The following is a 24,602-nucleotide window of genomic DNA, read 5'->3' as shown; positions in this document are numbered from 1 at the left end:
AGAAGCTACGCATAGCAATCTTGTAACAATGGCCCCATTTCTTCCATTCACTCAGCAAACACTGATGACACTGGTGATATCCACCATGTGCCCCATTCTGAGCCAAAAAAACACTCATAAATTTCAACTCCTTCAGTTTCTACCACTGGCCAAGTGAACAGGTAGGGGAAAATATTTAGAGATGTTTAAGATTACTTGGAAGGTTGTAAATACTTACATTAGGGTGTAACAAAGAAATTACAATTTAGCAAGGTCTGAGTCTAATAGAAGGCTTGTTTCCCACGGATTCACTACACACACCAGGACTTCAGCCAAACTGGCTCATTTGTTATCTCCTGGGCTCTTCACTCTTCTAAGGCTCTACTCCCTGATCTTTCCTTTCCTTTTACCTGGAATGTCACCCCCACTTTCCTCCCACACCCACCCACATCTATTTGATGCATGAAAACCACACATACCCTGCGAGCATTATCTCTTCCCTCCTCAAAACTCTGATGGTTCTTAGGATCTTATTGCATGCGTTATAATGATTTGGGAACACAGCTTCCCTACTAAAGCCTGAAAACTCTAGAATGCATCAATCTCCCTTACATATCTTTGTATACTTCAAAATGCAAATTGTGTCATATAATACATTTTGATTTGGAGCCTGAGTCCATGAAGTGGATAGTTAATTAATTTAATGAACAAACCACTGAGAGATGTGGATAGCTACAATTCCAGTGCAAAAGCCAAAATAAATCACCCAAACACTTACCCCGCATTCCTTCCAGAGAATCCTCACGGAGGGAGAGACCCACTTTTTAAAGTGCCGGACACAGCAGTAAACCTCGTAAATACTTTCTGGGAGCCACATGGGCTGAGAAGAAGCACTGGGCTCTGGAGTCAAGCAGACCAAGCCTCCAGCCCAGCTCTTCCATTTACTGGCTGTGAGATCCCAGGGAACTTAATTTACCAATTTAAGCTTGAGTTTCTTCATCTGCAAAATGGAGCCTCCTCACCTTTTTTCTTTCTCTACCTGATTGGGTTATGAAAATCACATATGTGTATGTCAGGTCCCTAGCAGAGTAGCACATAGAAGGAACGGTTAGCCCCTCTTTCTCCCACCACCCCCCACTCAACATGACAGAGTATCTTTAATTTGCCAGCTATATTTGAAGATAATAAGACCTCCTGAAAGTAATGGTTTTTAACAGCTGCCCAGAGTCTAAATGGGAACCAGTTGCTCACTCCATCCACATGTTTTTCCTTTGGGCTTCAGCTTGCCATGACCAAGGGCAAAAAGAACCATACCAGGGACCTCAGGTGCTTCATCACAACCTCAGGTCTGTCCTGGGTGACTTTGGGCCTCAATTCATCACTCAGAAGGATGCAGTCTGTATGGTGCACATCTTAAAGAACTCCTAAAAGTTAATAATCAGACTCAGACTGGCTTTACCTTGTTTTTCTGCTGTATGAAACTACAGTGATTACTGAACATAGTAACGAAACATCCTCCATTGCTAAACGACCGCCTGCCTTAGTTTGGATGCTTCAGAACACAAGGAGGCACGATGATGTGAGTTAGTTCTGCTGTGGAGCTTGCAGCAGTCTTTATTCCCTGCTCCTATCCAGTTGTAATGTTCGCAACTGTGTCCACAGCTTGGGGGAAATCCTGAAGATGGCCAAAGACGACTCCACTGTTCGTTGTTTCCAGGGCCTGCTGATTTTTGGAAATGTGATCATGGGTGTAAGTAATGAGTATTTTCCAGGAAATTCTGCTCTTCCTGTAATCATGATTTTAGATCCAACAAAAGTGAGACTTTAAAGGAAAATAATGAGATAATGACTGGTTCCTTCATCTTTTCTCCCTTTTAAGAAATATATTAGTAAAACATGCTAGCTAGAATTTAACGATATGAATAATCCTGTGTAACTATGTAATAGGGCTTCCCTGGTGGCTCAGTGGTAAAGAATCTGCCTGCAGTGCAGGAGACGCAGGAGACTTGGGTTCGATCCCTGGAGTTGGGAAGTTCCCTTGGAGAAGGGCATGGCACCCCACTCCAGTATTTTTGCCTGGAAAATCCCATGGACAGAGGAGCCTGGTGGGCTATATATAGACCACAGAGTCATAATGAGTCGGACACGACTGAAGTGACTTAGCACACACGTAACTATGTAATATATCAAAAGACGATGTGGAAAAAGAGAGATATTTTCCTCTGAGCTTTAAACACCAGAATCTAAAAGGAGCTATGCCTACCATAGTTAGCATCCACGGTGATATGTCTTTCCTTTCCCACTTTGGTTTGATTTCCGTGGACTCCGCTACTGGGGACAGGTGTCTGTATCTTCCTGTTTTGGTCACACTGGAGGCCAGGACTGGGATGTGAGAGTAGCTCAGAGGCCAGGCTGCATGGGCACAGTGAGATGAAAGCTCTTAGGAGTCAGGATCACTGGCTTTGGGCCCAGCCCTGCCTGACTCTGGACAAGTCATTGTCTTTCTGGGCCAAGACCCTTCATCTATAAAATTAAGGGAGCAGAAAAGATAACCACCAAGGTTCCTTTCTTCTCCAACATTGCCTGGTTCTCTGGCACTGATAAACACGACCGGGACCAGTTTAAGTATTTATTACAGTCCAGGAATTAGGGTGGTGGGCAGCGGGAAAGGAAGTGAAAGATGATCTTCCTACAAGAAGTCATTGTTCGAGTGGTCCATGCCCCCAAGAGTTTTATGGATGGTCTGAAATTGTCTGGGTCTCCTCCCAAAGGCTAAGGTAGAGAGAAAGGTGGAAAGAGGCGTGAAAACCAATTCATAGGACGGAAGAAGCTCTTTGGTTGCCTGGCAGTGAGGAGTTCAAGTCAGCTGCTTACAGCCTATGCAGGGGGCAGAATTAATCTCTCCCAGCACTGCCCCCTCCTCACTCCTCCGCTCCTTAACCAACACTGCTCTTGTGGCCACCAGCCTGACTGAACCCCCTCTGCCCGCAGATGTGTGGCATCGCCCTGATGGCAGAGTGCATCTTCTTTGTATCAGACCAAAACAGCCTCTACCCGCTCCTTGAAGCCACCAACAATGACGACATCTATGGGGCAGCCTGGATTGGCATGTTTGTTGGCATCTGCCTCTTCTGCCTCTCTGTCCTGGGCATCGTAGGCATCATGAAGTCCAACAGGAAAATTCTTCTGGTGGTAAGACCTGAAAACTGTACCTTTCTTCCCTGGACCAATTTTGATAGACTGTTTCTTCTTCCCTGAGCACAATGCTTTGGTTTCCAGTGGGGTAGGTGGAAGCAGGTGCCAGGTGAGGGGTGAATAGAGGGGAAGACCCTCCCTGCATTTGGGGGCAAGGATGTTCTCCTCTATCGTAAGTCCAGAAAAGTCCAGTACAGAGAGGCTGAAGGGGAGACACCTGGGGGTCACCTACTACGTACATTCTAGATCTTGGCTTCTCCGACTGGTGTCTGCATGTGCCCAGCAGATACAGCCAGGAGCTACATGGGCCAAAGGAGAGACAAAGTGAGAACTAGAACAAGTAGTTTAAAATCTTATTATAATAGTAATCAAGTGTTAATATATTAGGATATACATCACAAAATATGCGTAAAGTGTTAAGAGAAAGCATGAGCCTCCTTAGACATTTTTGAGCTTAAGGCTGATGATTTTGTGGAATGGCCTACACTTCCCATCTTATTCATTCACTCTGCTTTTTAGGGACCCTGGAAACTCTTGCTGGGCTCCAGGTAGAGATGAGCTTCAGTGCCCACCTGCCTGTGGAGGCTCTAACTCTGGGCACCCATAGGGAGGTTTCTGCCCCAAACTGCAGGCAGCAGTCTGTGCCCTGACTTTGCAGGTGGAAGCAGATTTTCAGCCAGCCAGGCTAAGAACCCTCGGGACTGAGTCTAAACTTCCACTCCCTCTACCCATGTTCAGGACAGCAGTTTCTCATCCCAAGATGGGGACCCATTTCCTACCCAGAAATATCTCTCCTAGCCAAAGGCTTCAGTACCTGAGTTCCACCTTCATGGAACGAGCCCAGCAAGCTACGGTGCCTGCTGGTTTGCTTTTCCTGTGGACTAACATCACGCTGGTACCCAGGGAATGTAGAATATTTACATTCTCTGGGTCCTTAGTGTGAGTTAGTCCCAGGCCAACAGCACCCACCTTTTCAGGGCGGGGAAAGGAATGCAGGGAAAGGTATCCTTAGAGCTGAGCTTCAGCCACGTCCTGGTCTCACTCTGAGCCAGGCGTGTGTGCATGGCACAGCTGGGAACACCCTTGGCCATGCCTGGCAAGGAGACCGAGCCATGCACCCTCCATGCGACTGGAGGAGAAACACCTGCACCCTCTGTCTCCTTTCTGGAGCATCTCTAAGGGGGTTCTGAGCCTTTTTAAGGGGAGCAAGCAAAGCTCTCGACAAATAGCAAGGCAACAGCTATTACAGCAGGGGACGCTGTCATGACGCCTCTGAAGGGGTTCCTGCTGTTAACTGGGAGTGAACAGTAGCCAAAGGCTTTTCCTGGGTGGAATAGTTAGGGTGGCAGAGGTCCAGCTCTGAGAACCAATAGCCCCTGCCCAGGTAGGAAGAACGGTTTCCTCTGCGCCTCTCCCCAGAAGAACCCGAGGACAGTAAACACTGTGCAAGGCTAAGGATGGCAAAGTAGTCTCCGGCCCGTATTCAGAAGTCATTTGTCCTTCAGTTATTCTCCAGCCACAAACAGGGGCAGTGCGCTGTGGAAGCATCATGAGCATACAAACACCCCACCACACACACACACACACACACAACAAAACACACAATATGCTGACCTGATGCAACTAGGGTGGGAGTAGGTGAGAGAAGGTGCTATCAGAGAAGATACATCAGTGAGTGTATCAGACACTAGGTAGAGCCTGTTCCTCTCTGATAAGACGACATTGTCAGGAGGCAGGATCGATATTAAACATGGCCCTATTCAGCTTTTTGTGACTCCAGTAATCCTAAATCTTCAGTAAACCATAAAGATGTCCCCCAAAGAGAGGGAAGTTAGGAGGCTCTACCTGGTGTCTGATACACTAAGACTCTCTTGCCAGCCATTGAATGCACACACAGAAACACCAGTTCATTATCTTGTATGTTTTTCCCCAGTTTAAATGGAAATGCAAGGTGCTGAACTGAGAAAGCTCTGTATTCAACAGTCTTCTATTCTCTGGGGAAAGAAGGGACTTGAGCTGATTAGAACCTAGCACCAAGTCTGGCTCCAATCACTGATCAGTGAGGGTTTGTCGAATAATTGTGTAAACGATTGCATAAGTATATTTAGGCAAATGTGCTACAGAAAACACAATAATTATTTGTTTTAAAAAAACTCTTTGGAGGTAGACATAATTTTTTAATTCCATTTGTTTCCTTTCCAGTATTTCATCCTGATGTTTATTGTATATGCTTTTGAAGTGGCATCTTGCATCACAGCAGCAACACAACGAGACTTTGTGAGTACAGTCTCCAAAAGTGGGAGCAGAAATGACTGTATCAATCATCATTACCATGATAACAATACAATAACTTACATGCATTAAGCCCTTACCCTGCACCAGCCATTGTCATATGCACATTCGTAATAAATATATAATTTTTCTCCTCATGATAACCCTCTGAAATAGGTATTAACACTATTGTCATTTTACAGATAAAAATAAAATGAGACTTAAAAAGTAACTTGTCCAAGGTTACACAACTGGTAAATGAAAGAGAGGAATCCTGAGTCCAGGCCATGTCCAGGGCCCAAGCTTGCACCGCCATGCCCTTCACCCCTCTGCCATAGCCACAGGCCTTCCACCAGGAAGATCAGTAATCCACTGTATCTAAGACATCTTCCTAATTCAACATCCTGCTTTCTTTCCTTTCTCCATTCCCTGGCTTAGGTCACCCTCCAATGCCTGTCCACCTGGGTTTCATTGGGATGTGTTTGGAGATGGGAGTCTTCTCCCCACACAGGCACTTCAGCCACCCGGAACGACCTCACACCCAATCCCAACCCCCACCTCAGCCTCTGAGCTCAGTTTTATTTAGCAGATAATGTTCAGTGCCCTCAGCCACAGGCTAAGCATCACTTTGCCTCCTTGAGGATTAATGTGCTAACTCTTGCTCTTGTGTTACCTTCTTCCACCATAGTTCACACCCAACCTCTTCCTGAAGCAGATGCTGGAGAGATACCAAAACAACAGTCCTCCAAACAATGACGACCAATGGAAAAACAATGGAGTCACCAAGACCTGGGACAGACTCATGCTCCAGGTAATACCTGCTGGGGAAATTCCATTTTGTACCTAAACCAGTATCCAGGGGTGTATGGGTAGTTAAGAGTGAAGTCAAAGTATGGGGACCACAACCTCCAAAGGGGCTTCCTTCAAAAAAGACTTGAGAGACTTCCCTGGCATTCTGGTGGTTAAGACTCCACCTTGCAATGTGTAGACTTCTCTGGTGGCTCAGATGGTAAAGAATCTGCCCACAATGCGGGAGACCTGGCTTTGATCCCTGGGTTGGGAAGATCCCCTGGAGGAGGGCATTGCAACCCACCCCAGTATCCTGGTCTGGAGAATTCCATGGACTAGTCCATGGGGTCACAAACAGTCGGACACAACTGAGTGACTTTCACTTTGCAATATGGAGGACACAGGTCCAATCCCTGGTTGGGGAGCTAAGATCCCACACGTCACAGAACAATTGAGCCTGCACACAGCAACTACTGAGCCCGGGTGCCACAACTAGAGAGTCCATGCAAAAGATCCCACATGACACAACAAAGACTCCATGTGCCACAACTAAGATCTGATGCACCCAAGTAAAGAAAAATTAAAAATAAGAAGAAACTTAACATAAGCAAGTTCATCTATTTCCTCTCATTTACAGGAAGGGACATATGACTCAGTGGACCCCTAGATCTATATTTTATTTTAAGCCGTGATGTTGATTCACTTCCTTTTATAGGAGTAAAAGAAATGTAGATTACTCATATGCTCTGCTTCTCAGAACTCGACATCCCTTATTAAGAAAATGTTGCCTCCGCCCCACAGTGAACTCAAGTGGAAATTATTATCTATCTTGCTTACTGAGTGCCTTTTCACACCTGTGGGCTAGTCCTATTCTAGACTTGATCACCCAGGTTTTTCTAACTGGCAATCATAATCTTATATTCAAAGTTACCTCAAATACCACCAAAAGTACAAGTCTTGCAGAACACCCATTATCATACCCACATGGCTATAAGAATGTACATACTTATCTCCTACATACACCCTTATCTGACCCAACTCTGTACAGCCCTGTCCCCCTTCCCAACCAACTTCCAATGTTTCCCAGTCCATCATCAGCAAACTCCTTATAGCCTCCACCACTTCTCTGAACTCTCTCTACATTCTATCTTCTAAAATTTCCTTCATTTATTCTAATATTCCTGTTCTGTAGGTTTTTAACCCATTAGGACCTCAAGTGTCTTGGTCACTTTTTCATTTCCTATCACTATTCTGGCTAGAGGTCACGTATTTTTTTCCCCACTCAATTAGCAAATGAAGCACATTTTTAGCAATGTGCACATTTTAGCAGTCAGCACATTTTCAAATGAAAATGTGAATGGTCACACTTTTGAAAGATCCACTTACCAACTTTTTAAAGTCTAGTCTGAAACAAGTCTGGTTCAAGTTTAACCATTTCCCCTCAAAATTCTCACATCAAATTACAGAATGACTATTTTCTTTGGTGAGATATTTTCCATAATCCAGTGCCAAAACAGGACATGCTTTTAAGGTAGTTGCTTTATCACCAAGTTTGCTGAGTATATTTCTCCTAAAAGTTGAGAGATGGCATAGTTTTAATTCCTTCCCTTGAAACATTTTTGCAGATTTTATAAAAAGGAAGGAAAGTGATATGAAATGTGTTTTATCCTCTATCTATCCTCAGTTCTATCCAGAGTGATATGAGCTATGTATTAGGTGATCTTTCTTTCCTATGTAGAGGCATAACCATGTGCCACTAGGTTTTGGTTGTTTTTTTCTAGTTTATTTTCTCACATTGTAAAAATAATACATAATTGCTCCAGAAAAAGTTTTTAAAAAATAGAAAAGTAAAACAAGAAGAATTTCTCATAATTTCTTCACCACCAAAATTTTAATTTTCTGATTCTCAGTTTGCTCATATGTAACATGAAAATAATTATAACTCTCTCACCTTATTGTATCAAGATACTAAAAATGATTAACATTTGTTGAAGGTTTACTAGGGGCCAGAGACTGTGTAAACACATTAAAGGTATTAACTAATTTAATCTTCACAAGCTTACGAGTTAGGTACTCCATCTGTCCCAGTTTTGCAGTTAAGGAAAATGAGGCTTGGAAAGTTTAACTTGCCAAAGGCTATAGAGCTCATTAATGGCTGCTGCTGCTGCTGCTAAGTCGCTTCAGTCGTGTCCGACTCTGTGCGACCCCATAGACGGAAGCCCACCAGGCTCCCCCGTTCCTGGGATTCTCCAGGCAAGAACACTGGAGTGGGTTGCCATTTCCTTCTCCAATGCATGAAAGTGAAAAGTGAAAGTGAAGTTGCTCAGTCATGTCCGACTCTTAGCGACCCCATGGACTGCAGCCCACCAGACTCCTCCTTCCATGGGATTTTCCAGGCAAGAGTACTGGAGTGGGGTGCCATTGCCTTCTCCCATTAATGGCTAGTAAAGTAGTAAATATAAACGTATTTTGCAAACTCTAAAATGTAATACCTTAAAAATACCTTCAGCTTTCATCTGCAGATTTTTAGTAAACAGTAAATAGGGTACACCTTCCATCTCTTTTTGCTCCACAAAATCTCAGTTGCTACATTGGTGGTTTTCTCAAGGATCATGGAAGAGAATTTTGTATCTCATGTGCTGACAGGACAATTGCTGTGGTGTTAATGGCCCATCAGACTGGCAGAAATACACCTCCGCCTTCCGGACTGAGAACAGCGATGCCGACTACCCCTGGCCTCGTCAGTGCTGTGTTATGAACAACCTCAAAGAACCTCTCAACCTGGACGCCTGCAAACTAGGAGTACCTGGATACTACCACAATCAGGTGAGTCCTTGTTCCACCCAAGACCTGCCAGAAGGTTTATCTGCTCTTCATGAAGAAAATACTGGTTAACTGTAGGTAACGGTCTCTCATTAAGGGATTCTGCACCCTTTTTCCTAAACCTCATGTTAACTATTTCCTTCTCTGTTAATAAAATGTAAATGCTAATCCAGGGCTGATCTAGGAAAACTTACATTTTAATGAAATGAACAGAACATGAGAATTGCAATAGCAAAATCCAATTTTATTTAAATGAACACTATTTGTACAATGTATAGAATTAGTATTTTGAAAAAATATTTACATCAAACAAAGATTTGCTCTATTTTTGCAAAATGTAAATTGAAAGGGATGACATACAAAAGGAACATTTTTCCAGTTCCAAAGCAATGGCGATTGCTGAGGGTAGATGCAGTAATGATGAATCCCCTTCCTTATTCAGTGGTAAGCTAGGATAGTCTTCCCAAAACATTTGATTGGTGATTTGGGTAAAAGGTGGTTTACATACAATTGGTTTTTGAAAAAGTGTTTCCAGCCTGATGAGAATGATATGATGATCATGAAAACTAACATTTACTGAGTACTTATCAACTGCCAGACACTATTCCAAGTGCCATACAGATATTAATTCATTTAAGGCTCAGCAGGTAGTGCCACTTTGATCCCTATTTTACAGAAGAGGAACTGAGATATAGAGATACGAATAACTGCCTTGCCCAAGTCATGCGGCTGGTAGGTAGAAGAGTCCGGACTCAAATGCTAGCAGCCTGGCTGCAGAGCGCAGACTGTAAGCCAAGAAAGAACTTGGTGATCATCCCAAAAAGCCCTGAAGATAATCCTCATACCCTGGAAGTCAGCCTCTAAAATGCTTACACTGCTGTGCCAGTTACCACTTCGAGGAAAGCTAGTTGTGTGCCAGTACATTAAGTAATTGAGAAATGCCAGACTCTTCAGTCTCAGAAGAAATAATACAATATGTACTTTCAGAATGAAGGACAAAGCACCGCTGGTCATCATGCCTCTCCTCCTCCACCCCTTAACACCACCACCACCCCCACACAGCCTCTGGAAGGGTATCTGGACTAGGATTGGTTGCATTATCCCAGAAAAGGACATGGGAGTGATACAGATTATGTTGTAGAGTTGTTCAAAGAAACTCTCACTTTGCCTTTCAGCAACACTGTTTTGGTATCATTTTAATTATATTCAGACTGCTAAAAAAATTTAACATATTGCCTATAATCACAATATGCAATATAATGATCACTTTGAAGAACAATGAAATGCTTTTAACATTTCAGCCTTGAAAGTAGCCCATGCAGATGTATCTTGATTGGACTGTAATTCCATACACACTGATCATGTCTTTGAAAGAGACCAAAAAGGATGTTTGGCATCAAAAAATTGGTTTATTTCATAGCCACACCATTTTCCCTTACACACAGAATATTCTAGTAATGAGCGAACTCTACACTCCTTTTGACACTTTTGTCTTACCCTCCCTAACAGTCCTTGGCCCTACCGCCTCCTCTACCCACTAGCTACACCACAACTACAAATTCACATCACTCAATCATGCTCTCGCACCCAACTCCTGCATTCTGAAATTCCTCTCCGTCTGACTCCCTGTACTCCTACTTTCTCAATCCTCCTCGCTCACCCCTGACTAAATCTGTTATCTACGCTTTCCTCCTGATTCTCCCTACTCTGCTCTCTCAGATTCCCACACACCACCACTCTCTCCAAGTGACAGGTCCTGCTAATTCTCCTATAGCACTCCCTTTCCACAAAGCAAAGTATGCCACCCCAGTACCTCATATACTTTACTTCTATTATTGCAGCTGATACCTTGAAAAGTAAGTATTTGCTTGCAAGCCTTTTTTTCCCATTAGTCTCCTTGAGGGCCATGCATGATTCAATTCTGTATCTCAGTACTTAGCATAAAGCCTGGCACAAAACAGGCATCAACAAATGTTTGTTAGGTGGTCAAATGAAGAGGTGAATGACTTTTTCTCATCCACATTGTATTGGGCTGGCCAGAAAGTTCGTTCACTTAATAAATACATTGTTCAATGAAATTCTTGATGAAAATGAAAAATGTATCTTTTATTTTCACTTAAAACTGAACAACCCAGTTTTGAGGCAATCCAACAGTTTTGTGAGATCTGCAGTTCACAAAGAAAGGCTAACAAAATGAGGGGTATTATCAAAAAGGTAGTAATAATATAAACCCACCAGAATGTCACATAGCATGTCAGATGCAGATATATACATTTTTAAATCATGCTTCATCTACCCCCAAAATGCTATGTGCAAATTCTGATTCACTATACCTCAAGAACATTATGATGGAACTAAGGAAGATGAAAGTGAGCACTGCTACAGTGAGAAAAAGGCATCATGAAAGGTACTAAATGAGAAGGCGTGAAAACCTGTGACTTTTGTCTGTGAGCTTCATGAGGGCAAGACTCATTTCTGCCTTGTCACAGTTGAATGCCCAGCCCGGAGCCTGGCACCTTGCATAAGTGGGCTTTTAAACATACTACTGGACAAATGACCACCTCCCAGCATTGTCAGGGGGACCAAGTGAGAAATGGATAGAAGAGTGTTTGTGAACCATTAAGTGTGTCACAAATAACATCATTGTAATTATTACTTTCTATCATGTTCCATTCATCCTAACCAGGTGCCCACTTTGTGCCAGGCACTTGTTCTAGGTTCTAGAGATTCAATAAGGAGCAAGATAAAGTTCATGCCCTCATAGAGCTTGCACTGTAGTATGGGAGACAGACCACAAACAAGTTACCAAACCAATACACAATCAATTCCAGGTAGTGGTAAGTGCTATGAGCAGAAGTAAAGCAGGATAAAGATATAGAAAATGATGGGGAGAGTTATTTTTCTCTGGTGGTCAGGAAAGGCTTTATTAAGATACTTGCACAGAGTTCTGAATTAAGTGAGGAAAGGAGACCCTCAATTAAAGAAAATTGAAGAGAGTTTTGAACAAAGAAAGTAGCAAGTGAAAAGGCCCTAAGGTGGGGGCTCTCAAGGCGATCCATTTGGAAAGGCCAGAACAAGTGAAGAACAGTAGGAGTGAAGAAGGTAGATTTCTTAGGGCCTAAAGCTTTTTAGATTTGTGGCGATGTATTCTCCTTTGGAAAAACAATTTAAATGTTTTTGCATACTATGAATACAAAATTAGGTACAGGGCTTTGAAATGGTCTTGCAACTAAGGAACCCTGAGCCCAAGTTTTGCAGTGAGACAGCCTCTGCTAGCGGTGGCTGGGGCCACGGACAGAGGCAGGGCCATATCCTACAGCACCTCATAGGCCATCGTGAAGACTTAGAATTTCATCTTAAGGTGGTGGGAAACCTTCAGAGGGTTCTGAGCAGGAAGGCGAAGTGATCTGACATGTTTTACTAGGACCCCTCTGGCACTTTATGAAAACTAGACGGGTACCAAGGGTGGACTTGGGCCTCAGGGAAACCAGTGAGGAGGAGACTGTAGGAACCCTGGAGTGAGGCCATGGTGGACCAAGGTGGTAGTAGGAAGTAATACATGTTTGGATTTGAAGTGTATTTTAAATCCAGATAGATGAGCTTAAGAGAAAAACAATTAAGGATAATTCCAAGACTCATTTGAGCATCAAGGTGAATGGAGGTGCCAGGTAGATGGAGTAGGGTAAATGAAGAGAAATCAAGGCATATATAGCAAAGCCAGGGCATGGGAGTGGATGAACAAGAGACTGGGGCAGGGTCAGAAAGGACAGAACTTCAAGTGACCAACTGGAGACACCGGGCGGGGCCTAAATTTCAGTGTTAGCCTTTCAAAGACATTTCTATGTGGATCTCAGTGGTTCATAAAACCAATCTGGTCGCTGCCTTTCCTAGGCATTCCTGTGATTTCAAGGGCTTTAGCAGAGGCCACTCAGATGGCAGATCTAGCCCTATGCATGTGTATTACTCTAGCACTTTGCATAGAGACTAGGACAAAATGTGCTATGTATAAAACTTATCAGATTATGGCATACATGAATGAATGAATGACTCACGAATGACTCAATGAATCACTCCTTCGCTCTTCTAGAATCCTATAAAGATATGTTGAATACAATGTCAAATGAGAATTCAAAAAGCACTGTATAGGAGTTCCTTTAATGATTAAAAAATAAAACCTCTAATTCTCATTAACTAGAAGCACTTTTATTGAAAAACAAATCAAAATGTGACTCTGCCTTCAAACAAATCACCAATAAAATCTTTGGGGAGAGAAAAAAAACCCTCAAATTTTATTAAGAATACTTTACTTTGCCACATATTCAATATGGGAAAACATTTTGCTAAAATAGCAGCACCTCGGTTAGTTAGAGCGAATGAAAAGAAACAGAAATAAATATGATATAGAATAGCTGTTCATCAGGATTATTCCTATTTCTTCAGTAGAGCACAGTTAATACCTGGCTGTCCACAGGGACATAGAAATAGCCTGGTCATGTTAAACTGGACTTTGGGCTGGCGTTGATTCAAATCAGCTTCCCATCACCTTTTACCTCTTTTTTCTGGTCCCTTTCACGTGGATGTGAAATCGCCCACTCCTCTCCAGGGCTGCTATGAACTGATCTCTGGACCAATGAACCGACACGCCTGGGGGGTTGCGTGGTTTGGATTTGCCATTCTCTGTTGGACTGTGAGTATTTCCCATCGCATGTTTTATTTCTGAGAGGATAGTGATGAGGAGAGACCTAGAGACTGTCCCTGGTTAACTCAACCACACTAGACTGTCTAGAAACAAAAGCTCAGACTTGGGGGCTTGTCAGGATGGTGCTGGCACCAGGAGAAGGACAGTGGATTACTGGGGGGGAGGTAGGCGTGAACCTCCTCTACCAACCAGGTCCTTCTCTGGCTGACTGCGGTGCACTTGCATCTTCTCCGTCTCTCTAGATCTTATAAATTCATTATAAATTCTTTAAATTCTTATAAATTCATTACAAGTTGATATCAAAGACTGTCATTTCTCTAGATGCCTCCTGCCCAACTTTCACCTGCCTCCCTCCTTCCAAAGGGCTGCCTTCACCAGTCTCCCCCGGTCCGTCTGCCCACTTTATTTGATGCACACGCAGCTAGGAGGGTATAACAGTGGGTCTCAGTCCTAACCGCACATTAACACCTCATGGAGGAGCTGGAGGAGAGCATACCTGAGCCCCAACCTCTGAGATTCAGATTTCAGTTGATTTAGGGGTAGGACCCAGGTCTTTTTTTTTTTTTTTTAATTTTCCAGATGATTCTAATTTGCTGTCAGGATTAAGACCCATTGCATTCAGGAAGCAGTCTCAAACTTTTGGTTTCAGAACTCCTTTTCACTTTCTCAAAAATTACTGAGGACTCCAAAAAGCTTTTTATCTATGGGGGAAATGAACCAACTAACCCTGTTAGAAATTAACACAGAATTTTTTAAAATATGTGTTTAACTCATTTAAAATAACAATAACAAACTATTACATGTTACTATGAACAATATATTTCTGTGGGGAAAAAAAGACTATTTTCTCAAACAAAAAGAAAGCGAGAAATGTAGCGTTCATTTTTTTACATTTTTGGAAGTCTCTTCAACGTCTGGCTTTTACTGAAGACAGTTGGCTTCCCATATTTCATCTTCATTTAATCTGTTATAATATGTTTCTTACATTGAAAGATTTGAAGGAGATCCATCCTACACACTGATACGTAGTTGAAAAAAAAAGAGGAATATTTTGGTAGCCTTATCTGAAAATAACTGAATATTCTTCTTTGGCACTACAGAAAACTGGTCAAGCAGTAGTTTCTTAAAGGTTAGTTGCAATATGGAATCTGAAACTTCGTCATAGAACTTTTAGGACTCTGTTACATTAAAGTACATTACATTGGTGTGTCTTGCAATTTGCACAAATGTTTAACCCATTCATGACTGGTCATTTGGGAAAATACTGGTTCACTGCATGACAGGATGAGCTTCCGTGGTGGCTCAGTTGGTAAAGAATCCACCTGCAATGTGTGTGACAGGATGGATTCAGTCACCTCTGCCCCTGTGATGCTTAAGGCAAGATTATTCTTAAAACTCCAGTGTCACCTAAGCATGAATGAACCTAACATAATTTTCCCCCCAACTACAATGTTTCTAGAACAATTCCTTATTTATTTTTATTTTTCTTGTATTCTAGTTCTGGGTTCTCCTGGGTACCATGTTCTACTGGAGCAGAATTGACTATTAAGAATGAAATGTACCCACCATACCACTCCCCATAGTGACTTTGGATTTGGTGCTGGAAATGCTCTCTCCTAATATTCTACCTTTGTGCTGCGCGGGAACTTACACATTCTTCCTCAAATTGCCAAATCAGTTGGTATGGAATTCCTTTAGGCTCTCAGACTCCTGAAATTTTCACATGTGTTTTCACCCTGATCTAGGATTCTGCAACATTGTTATAGACTGTAGGAAAGTGAGGATTTAGGATAGTAGATAATAACTATTCCCATCTTTGTTTACTTTTAATGTGGGGGCATAAAGACATTCCTAGGAACCTGTGTTATACCACAAGCCAAGTCTGTATTGGGACAGCAAATCTGCCTGTTATTTCTCACTGCTTTCTAAAAGTACCCTTCAAAGGCTTTCATTGTTTCAGTATTGTCCCAGTGAGAGAACTAAGGAAAAGATTGCTGAAATGTATCTTTTGCCTTTGTTCTATGGTGGCTCCCACCTACAGACTCAAGTGATTCTCTTAAAGCTAGCTTGGAAACCTTTTATTCTCCAAGACAAGGCCTGATCTTGAGCGAACAGCCTTTGAAATTTCTTCTCAGACACTGCAGAGTGATTCATGCTGGTAACTTCAATTCTCCCACTAATTAAAAGTATGTGAACTTTTGGGACAAAGGAGGGACCTGTTACATATTTACCACCTTCAACCTAAAACACTTTCCAACAAGGAAGAAGTGAGCCAGCTATTACTTAGGTGATTTAGGGTGATTCTGTGCACTGCAAAATATTTTTCTTGTTTCCTTTTGTGATCCTGAAGGAATTTCTTATAACAACATTTGTCTTTATATAAATAAAGAGGGTTTTAAATATGTTCACTTCCTTTTCTTTTTAGCACTGTCATAATTGGTCACGCATGAGTCTAGCAAAATGGGTTTTCCAATAGAAGAGCTTAGGAGGCTCACGGGAATTAACGTTCAGCAGATGGAAAATGCAGTAAGGTGTGGCTTCCTGTGGATACTGGGTAACCCGACTGTACATTTAAATGGTTGGAACTTCCAAGTTTCTGTTAACATTTTGCTCCTGCTACGACTTCCCTGGTGGCTCAGATGGTAAAGCATCTGCCTACAATGCAGGAGACCCAGGTTCAATACCTGGGTGGGGAAGGTCTCCTGGAGAAGGCAATGGCAACCCACTCCAGTACTCTTGCCTAGAAAACCCCATGGACAGAGGAGCCTGGTAGGCTGCAGTCCATGGGGTCGCAGAGTCAGACACGACTGAGCGACTTCACTTTCACTTTCACACTTCACCCAGAGGTGGGAATGGGGCTGCTGCTCCTCAAATGCTTTCCCCCTGCATCCCTGACTCCAACTGCTCAGCCGTACCCTCCATGAAGAAAATGTACCTGGCATTTCAGGTACTCCCGTGCAGTAGCCGGGTCCCAGGCCTTGACCTTTCTTGTGCATCAGACTGAGCCCAGGGCAGGGAGGGACAAGGCAGGGGGGCTGGCACCTTGGCCTGCACCTGGGTGGTAAAGCTGGAGGGGGACCCTATTCCCTGGACAGGGGTCAAAGGCTCCTGTTATGACACACCACCAGCTTGCCCCCTCCCCGGCCTCACTTGCCTCTCCAGGATAGAGCTTGGTGTGTTAAGATAAAGGACAACTGCACACGGCTGAGAAGCTTCTCTCTGGTCTTTTTGAAGAAAGGAAGAGAAAGAAGCTTTACTCTGGGCAAAGCTTTGAAACCTCTCCCATCTCCCCTTCCATCCTCGCTCATGTGTTCCAGTGTCTTTTTCTTCCGCCGCTAATTGGATTTCCCAGTGCCCTCAAGCCTGAGCTAATCCTGTCTCGGACCCACTCCTGCCTTCCCTCTCGAAGGCTTCAGAGCTTCAGAATTCTCTCTCCCTACAAAATTCCATTCTCCTTGTGACTCGATCTCAACTAGGTTAAGGGAAAGCGTTTTTGTAAACTAATCCATACTGAAGTGTGAGTGACAGCTAGTCCACACTCTCTTAATCTTCCCCGTAGACTTTTCCCGAATAACTGAAATGGATCTTCGTTGGTAGAATCCAGTGCAGGAATGCGAGCTGGAAAGAGCTATTGTGGATAAAGATGGCCCCCTGGCTGCTCGTTAAATTTTACCCCCTGCCTTCTCCACCAAGAAGTAACTAGGAAGAGAATGGGCTTCAGTTGGTCACTACCCACCACCCCCTCTCCAGATAGCCTCCTACCAAGTAAGACCCTGAGCCCTGGTACTCAATGTGTTCAGCCCCTGGCAGTTGGGGAGGACACATCTTTCAGCTGAGACAGACCTGGGCCTGAGGGCTTCCCTGCACAGAGTCCAGCCATTCAGGACTCCACACTTCCTGCTACTGGGTTCTGCAGTTTAACCTCAGAGCAGCTCCTCTGCCCAGCTCCTGCTTCCGCCCTCTCCACCTGCCCTGGAAGCCAAGCCCTGCCCCTCTTCCTTCTGGGATGGAAATGAGGCTCACAGCAAGACCCAAGCCACACTGTTCAGGGGGGACCCAGACCCAGCCTCATTAAGGCCCCCACCCACCCCACCAGTCCAGGGAAAGGGAGGACAGCAGGAGAGCTGGGCTCTGGATTGCTGGCTCAAGACACACGCAGACAAAACCATCTCGAGAAACCTCCCACTTCAACAGGCCTGCTTATCGGGTGGGTGAAGAACAACTACCATCAACCTGACACCGAAAATGTGTCAGGCTGACTTTGGGGCAGGTCTTACCCAATTGTAATACTGGACGGGTCATCACACTCCTTGGTTGGCTGTCTCCTCCCCAGACTGTTACTCAGGCTTCTGGCAGGCTGTTCACCCTGAACGTTAGGAAGCTCATTTTTTTTAGCCCTGTAAGTTTTTCCCACATCAGCTGTAATAAATAGGGACTGCTCCTAATCTACGCAGCAGACCAGGTAGTTTCTGGCTACCCATAAATGAAAGAAGAAATAGCAACAGTCATGTGGGTTTGAAAGCTGAATCTCCTCTTAACCTCCTCTTAACCTCACTCCAATTCCTACCCCCACCAGACTGACCGACAACCCAGGCTGTGGTTGAGGAATTGGAAGCTAAGCTGCTTTCTCATTTCTATAGAATGAACAGTCTCCTCTCTCCTGTGCCTAGTTTCTCTTCTCTGCTTCACCTCACCGAGATCCTTATCACCTGTATGTGAGACTCAATCAAAGAAGAAACGCAGAGGGAATTAATTCCCTGGCAGTCTGGTGGTTAGGACTCCACTCTTTCACTGCAGGGGGCCCGGGTTTGATCCCTGCCTGGGGAACTAAGATCCTACATGCCACACAATGTGGCCAAAAAATTTTTAATTATAAAAAATTTAAAAGAAGAAACACAGAGACTAGTTGTGACCTACTGAGTTTGCTTTCACATGTGACATTTTTATCACAAAGCTCGAATGGCCACATCTACTGAGTAGATCCAAAACATCTTGGAAAAAGATGCATTACTGAGAAATGTATAGCTACCAGACCCTTTCCCAAACCACCCTCCCCCAAGACCCCAAACAACTCCAAAAACAGACACAAACATCTTCTTTAAATAAGACAAATTGCCAACTTCTGGGGTTAGACAGAAGGTTGCTGCCATGCCCTACTTTCTAGTGGTATCCACCCTGAGTCCCTCTGGAAAAAAGACAGCCCCTGATTTCCAGAAGCCAGCCTGGTGCTCACAACCACGCTTTGCTAGTCTCCTGCTAGACCTAAACAATTCACAGGATATCAGCTTCAGATAACGTCTCATGAAATGAGACAAATTAAGGCCACTTCATAATTCTGTCCAAGCACAAAGATAAGGTCACTGTGCCACTCACAAAATGCGAAACACACCCTTTTTTGGCTAAAATAAGTGACTGCTATGTGTTTATAATTACAGCTGTATTCTTCCAACGGTCCTTCCCTGTGGGTAAAATGTGTTGATACACAATCACAGAACTGCCCCTGCTTTCTGAGGGCGTCCGCTACAGAGCACATCCCGCTGGCTTAAACCCTCCCCAAATGACCCACCCCAAACCCAAATGCTCTGATAGACTTGGTCTGACTCCCTTTTCCTGAGACACCTCGAGGTTCCCCCTGGCGTGTTCTTGAGAGCTTTTGCAATGAGTCAGAATCCCACTTACTTATCTGCAGATGTGTCCCTGGGCTTCTTTACTTAAAAGGCATAGACAGTCTCCAAATAACTCTGCCCATCCTTATTTCCTCTATGTATTTGTTGTTTTGTTACCATGAAGCGGTGAAGAACACGGGCCTTGGAGTCAAAAACCTGACTCCCAACCCCAGCACTTCATGACTCTGGCAAGCCAGCCTCTTAGAACCTGTTTCAGAAAGACAGGTCTCACGAGGGACTGGGAGGATTCAGTGAGAAGTGTGTGTTTGAACAGCTAACAGCCTGTAAGAAATACCAACAGGAAGTTACACCATAAATCTGGTCTGAAGATCTCGGTTTGGCCCATAATCCCACATGCCAACTAATATCATGTTACTTCAATTCACCACGATAAGCTTAATGACCAAATATACTGGTCTAAATTCACTGGCCCTCAAACAATAGCTGTAAGAGTTTTTCAGCAAAACTCCTACTCAATAGTGAAAGAATGTACTAGGACATCAAGATAAGGCATTTTAATGGGACATCTCAAGTTTTGTATATTATTTCCAGAATCCTGTATTATTGTGTATTATTATTCCAGAGTCTCATTAATACAAATGAGATCTCTGCCCTTTCTGCCCTCACAGAGAAAGCTCATAATCTCCTGAGTGTTCTACGGGGGAAAAAAAACAAGACAATGGAGTCAAGAAACTTGGATTCAAATTTTATCTCTTCCTCTTACCAATTTTGGGAAGTTGCTTGAATCTGCATTTTCTTTACAGTACTACATATTTACCTATAAGACTATTGGAAAGTTAAAATTTAAAAACTGAGGAAAATTGAAATACAGAGTCAGCATTCAATTATTGTGTCCCACCCTTCACCAACCTCTTGGCCCACGGCCCCAAATCACACACACACACACACACACACACATCACACTCCCCACATACATACATAAGATTCAATCTTATTTGAGTTTTCTACTTCTACTTTCAAACTATATTTAAAGCTAATGAAGGTGGCACTAGCCTAAACATTTAAGATAATAAGGAACAGTATCTTGACAAAAATTGAAAAAAATTTTTGGAATATGTGATGAGCGAAGAACTTATGAAATGTTCCTGAGTATGCTCCATTTTGTGAGACATCTTAATGGCTTTTGAGAGAGACTATACACACATAGGACTTGAGGAAAGTAGACGTTGTTAGTCTAGCAGAAAATGTCTTTCCTCTCTCCCAAGAGTCCATTCACGGAGCAATTGGGGCCCCAGGAAAAAGCAAGCCCCCTAGGGGCTTGAGTGGAAGTGAGGGGGAAAAGGGCAGAAAATCCAGGGAGGGAATCAGGGAAAAAAGTTTAGCGACTAGATGAGAATGGAATATACTTTTGAGTCCAGAAGATACCAAACTTCTCTAGGAGCTAGGACAAGGATGTAGAGATAAGAAACCTTCCTTAAAGAATGAGAGAAGTCCAGAGAATTCCCTGGAGGTTCAGTGGTTAGGACCCAGTGCTTTCACTGCTGGGACCTGGGTTCAATCCCTGGTCAGAGAACAAAGATCTCACAAGCTATGCAGCATGGCCAAAAAAAAAAAAAGAATAAGAAAGGCCCAGATGGAGACAATATTGTGTAAAGGAACCTCCACATCCTCTTCTACCCTACTTCTCTTGACTCAAGAGCATCAATAAAGTTTGTGTAAAAATGTTATAAACCATAAAGCACTATAAAAAGGAGTGGTAGCATAAGTGAGAAAAAATCTATAAAAATTTTTACAGCAGTACATTCTTCACGTTAAGTATTTGTGGTGTCCAAACAGACTGCACCCATATAATCCTCCTCAAGTGCAGTAGTCTTTTCTACAAAACTCAAAAAGCTTGGCCTCTTTGTGGCAAATGACAACAAAGGGCAGGCAACTGGGAAAGCTGGGCTCCTCTGAGGCCAAACTTCCTGGCAGAGCAAGTGGGCAGCCACACGCCTCCAGTGTCATGGGCTTCAACCCCCAGTGCAGGTACAGAGGCAGAGCGGGAAAAGAAAGGTCTTAAAAACTAGCTTCCACCATAAGAACTTTCACAGCGAGTCCTTCAAATGACTTGCATGTTATCTTGGTTGAAAGAATTACCTGAAGAACATCAATAGGCATGGGATGGTGGTTTCCAATGTTTAAAAAAATGCAGATACCTTGTTAATAGCTGAAAATACACAGGGAGTTTCCTCGTAGTACCTATTGTATTTTGTTTCCATTGAATGAGAAATTGTTCTCAGTCAGGATCCTCAAATTCCTTGCATACATCATTCTCTTTCTTTACCTTCCCCAACCATGACTAGGGACCCACAGCCTCCAAACTGGAGGGCCCTAACATAGGCTGCTGGCAATTACAAAGGTTTAGCCTGCACAAGACTATAATTGAGAAAATTGGGATCATTAACAGATACAAACTACCATAAATAAAACAGATAAGCAACAAGATAAGCAAGCAAAGATTTACTCTATAGCACAAGATACCTGTATCTTGTATAATAACCCATAATGAATATTGTCTGCAAAAAAAACCCAAAAACCACCTGCTGTACACCTGAAACTAACACAATATTGTAAATCAACTATACTTCAATTTTAAGAAATCAGGATGGAATGCTAGAGGAAGATTCTTCAGAAGAGACAAAAGGGTGTGGGGGGAATAAAACAATTATTACAATATTTCATTACTACAATATTTCTTTTCTAAATAAAGAAAAAACACAGCTTTTCCTTTTCCCTACTGGGTTAAAGCTAAGCCAGGCCAGCCAAGGTAAACCTGTCACCTCCACAGAATGCACTTTCCTTTCAAATTCTTCGTCTCCATTTGAGTGGTGTTATTTGTTGTTTGGTCGCTAAATTGTATCTCACTTTTTGCGACCCCATGGACTGTAGCCTGCCAGGCTCCTCTGCTGATGGGATTTTCCCAGGCAAGAATACTGGAGTGGGTTGCCATTTCCTCTTCCAGGGTATCCTCCTGACCCAGGGATTGAATTTGAGTCTCCCTCATTGGCAGGTGGATGCTTTACCACTGAGCCAAAGGGAAGCCCACTTGGGTGGTGACTGCTGTCTTTATTGGAAGCCCTCAGTCCTCCTACTCCCTCCTTCTCCCTACTTGGGAAGGATATTATTTACACTAACTGGCTAGCACACATTCATGTAGAAGTTTAACAACTGAGTGTCATAATATAATGACGGATTGAGAAACCCGAGCACACGTGCATAACACGTGCTCAAGAACACCAACATCTACTCTATTTGTGCCCATTGTCCTAGGTGAACAAAATATCGTTATTTGTGTTCTGAGCCAGCATCCATCTCCAATTACCTTCCTTAGATGTTCCTCCCACACTTCAACCCCTCTCCCAGGAAGCTCTGCAGTACCAAATCAGTGCCATGGCCCCACCTTCCTTCCAAAATCAAGGGCCTCAGGAGCTATGGGCTCTGGCTTCAGCTTTTCTCACCCTCCCACCAACCAGGTGTGCCCCTGAGGCAGCCCTTCTGTGCCCATCACTGATCACAAGCAAATACAGGAGGATGAAGACAAAAACACGACACAGCCCAGGAACCGAGACTCAGGCACCTGCACAGGCCTGGAGCTGGCTCGCAAGGAGAATGTGCACACAACAGCTCAGAGTGACAGAGGGATGAAGACGGGAGGGAGAGAGAAGACTGAGTCTCACCTGTTTGTTTCTAAGCAGTAGGATTACCGACATGAATACATCTGAAGGCCTCAAACTAGAACCAAGGAGGACCCTATGGGACCTTCCCAGAAGAAACCCATCTCCATGTCCTCCACTTGCCTCTTATGTGTACAGAAATTATAGCCTCCTAGGTCTCCCCTGAGTTCCAAAGAGAAAATTTAAACAGAGAAGTGAAGAACTGCAGACAGAATGGGAGAAAAAAAGATAAAATTGTAAGCGTTTAGCTATTAAAAGAAATCAAGGAGTTTTAGTTCCTCCTCAAGCACACATCTAGATAATATTCTGAGCCATGTCCTTTGAGCTGTTTTGCAGATACTGAAACCCACCAGGTGGAAGAAGTTAACTCTATGCTGCCCACAAACACCTAGACACCAGATTTGTTGGAACCAGAAAGTTGATGATGCTGACTCCTGATTACGTCACCACCAACCAATCAGAAGGATGTCCATGAGCTGATCACACACTGCAACCCCTCTCTCTCATCCTGTCTTTAAAAACCTTTCCCTTAAAGTGTTTGAGGAAGGTGAAAAGACAGCCTTCAGAATGGGAGAAACAATAGCAAACAAAGCAACTGACAAAGAATTAATCTCAAAAATATACAAGCAGCTCATGCAGCTCAATACTAGAAAAATAAATGACCCAATCAAAATATGGGCCAAAGAACTAAATAGACATTTCTCCAAAGAAGACATACAGATGGCTAACAAACACATGAAAAGATGCTCAACATCACTCATTATCAGAGAAATGCAAATCAAAACCACAATGAGGTACCATCTCACACTGGTCAGAATGGCTGCTATCAAAAAATCTACAAACAATAAATGCTGGAGAGGGTGTGGAGAAAAGGGAACCCTCTTACACTGTTGGTGGGAATGCAGACTAGTACAGCCACTGTGGAGACAGTGTGGAGATTCCTTAAAAAACTGGAACTAAAACTTCCATATAACCCAGCAATCCCACTGCTGGGCATACACACTGAAGAAATCAGAATTGAAAGAGACACGTGTACCCCAATGTTCATTGCAGCACTGTTTACAACAGATAGGACATGGAAGCAACCTAGATGTCCATTGGCAGACAAATGGATACAAAAGCTGTGGTACATATACACAATGGAATATTACTCAGCTATTAAAAAGAATGCATTTGAATCAGTTCTAATGAGGTGGATGAAACTGGAGCCTATTATACAGAGTGAAGTAAGTCAGAAAGAAAAACACCAATACAGTATATTAATGCATATATATGGAATTTAGAAAGATGGTAACAATGACCCTATATACGAGACAGCAAAAGAGACACGGATGTAAAGAACAGATTTTTGGACTCTGTGGGAAAAGGCAAGGGAGGGATGATTTGAGAGAATAGCATTGAAACAAGTATATTACCATATGTGAAATAGATCGCCAGTCCAGGTTCGATGCATGAGACAAGGTGCTCAGGGCTGGTGCACTGGGATGACCCAGAGGGATGAGA

At 43.3% G+C, this 24,602-nt stretch overlaps 1 protein-coding gene and 1 non-coding gene across 3 annotated transcripts in view; both read left to right on the top strand.

The window, feature by feature from the left end:
- UPK1B (uroplakin 1B) overlaps nt 1-16,159 on the top strand; it is a 63,615-nt gene extending 47,456 nt beyond the window's left edge. For both annotated transcript variants that reach the window (XM_081571987.1, XM_081571986.1), the window contains 7 exons: nt 1,642-1,729; nt 2,971-3,171; nt 5,377-5,451; nt 6,134-6,256; nt 8,881-9,060; nt 13,661-13,744; nt 15,255-16,159. In XM_081571987.1, the coding sequence (XP_081428113.1) occupies nt 1,661-1,729; nt 2,971-3,171; nt 5,377-5,451; nt 6,134-6,256; nt 8,881-9,060; nt 13,661-13,744; nt 15,255-15,305 (783 nt within the window). In that variant the 5' untranslated portion in view covers nt 1,642-1,660 and the 3' untranslated portion in view covers nt 15,306-16,159. The remainder of the gene's footprint in view (nt 1-1,641; nt 1,730-2,970; nt 3,172-5,376; nt 5,452-6,133; nt 6,257-8,880; nt 9,061-13,660; nt 13,745-15,254) is intronic.
- A 221-nt stretch (nt 16,160-16,380) lies between these two features.
- TRNAC-ACA (transfer RNA cysteine (anticodon ACA)) lies at nt 16,381-16,452 on the top strand. The gene has a single exon. It is a non-coding gene; the product is annotated as a tRNA-Cys (tRNA).
- Nucleotides 16,453-24,602: the final 8,150 nt, after the last annotated feature.

The sequence above is a fragment of the Giraffa tippelskirchi genome, chromosome 2 (genome assembly GCF_054371585.1).
Source record: "Giraffa tippelskirchi isolate mGirTip1 chromosome 2, T2T-mGirTip1v1.2.pri, whole genome shotgun sequence".
NCBI lineage: Eukaryota > Metazoa > Chordata > Mammalia > Artiodactyla > Giraffidae > Giraffa > Giraffa tippelskirchi.
This window is presented reverse-complemented; position numbering and strand designations above follow the sequence as displayed.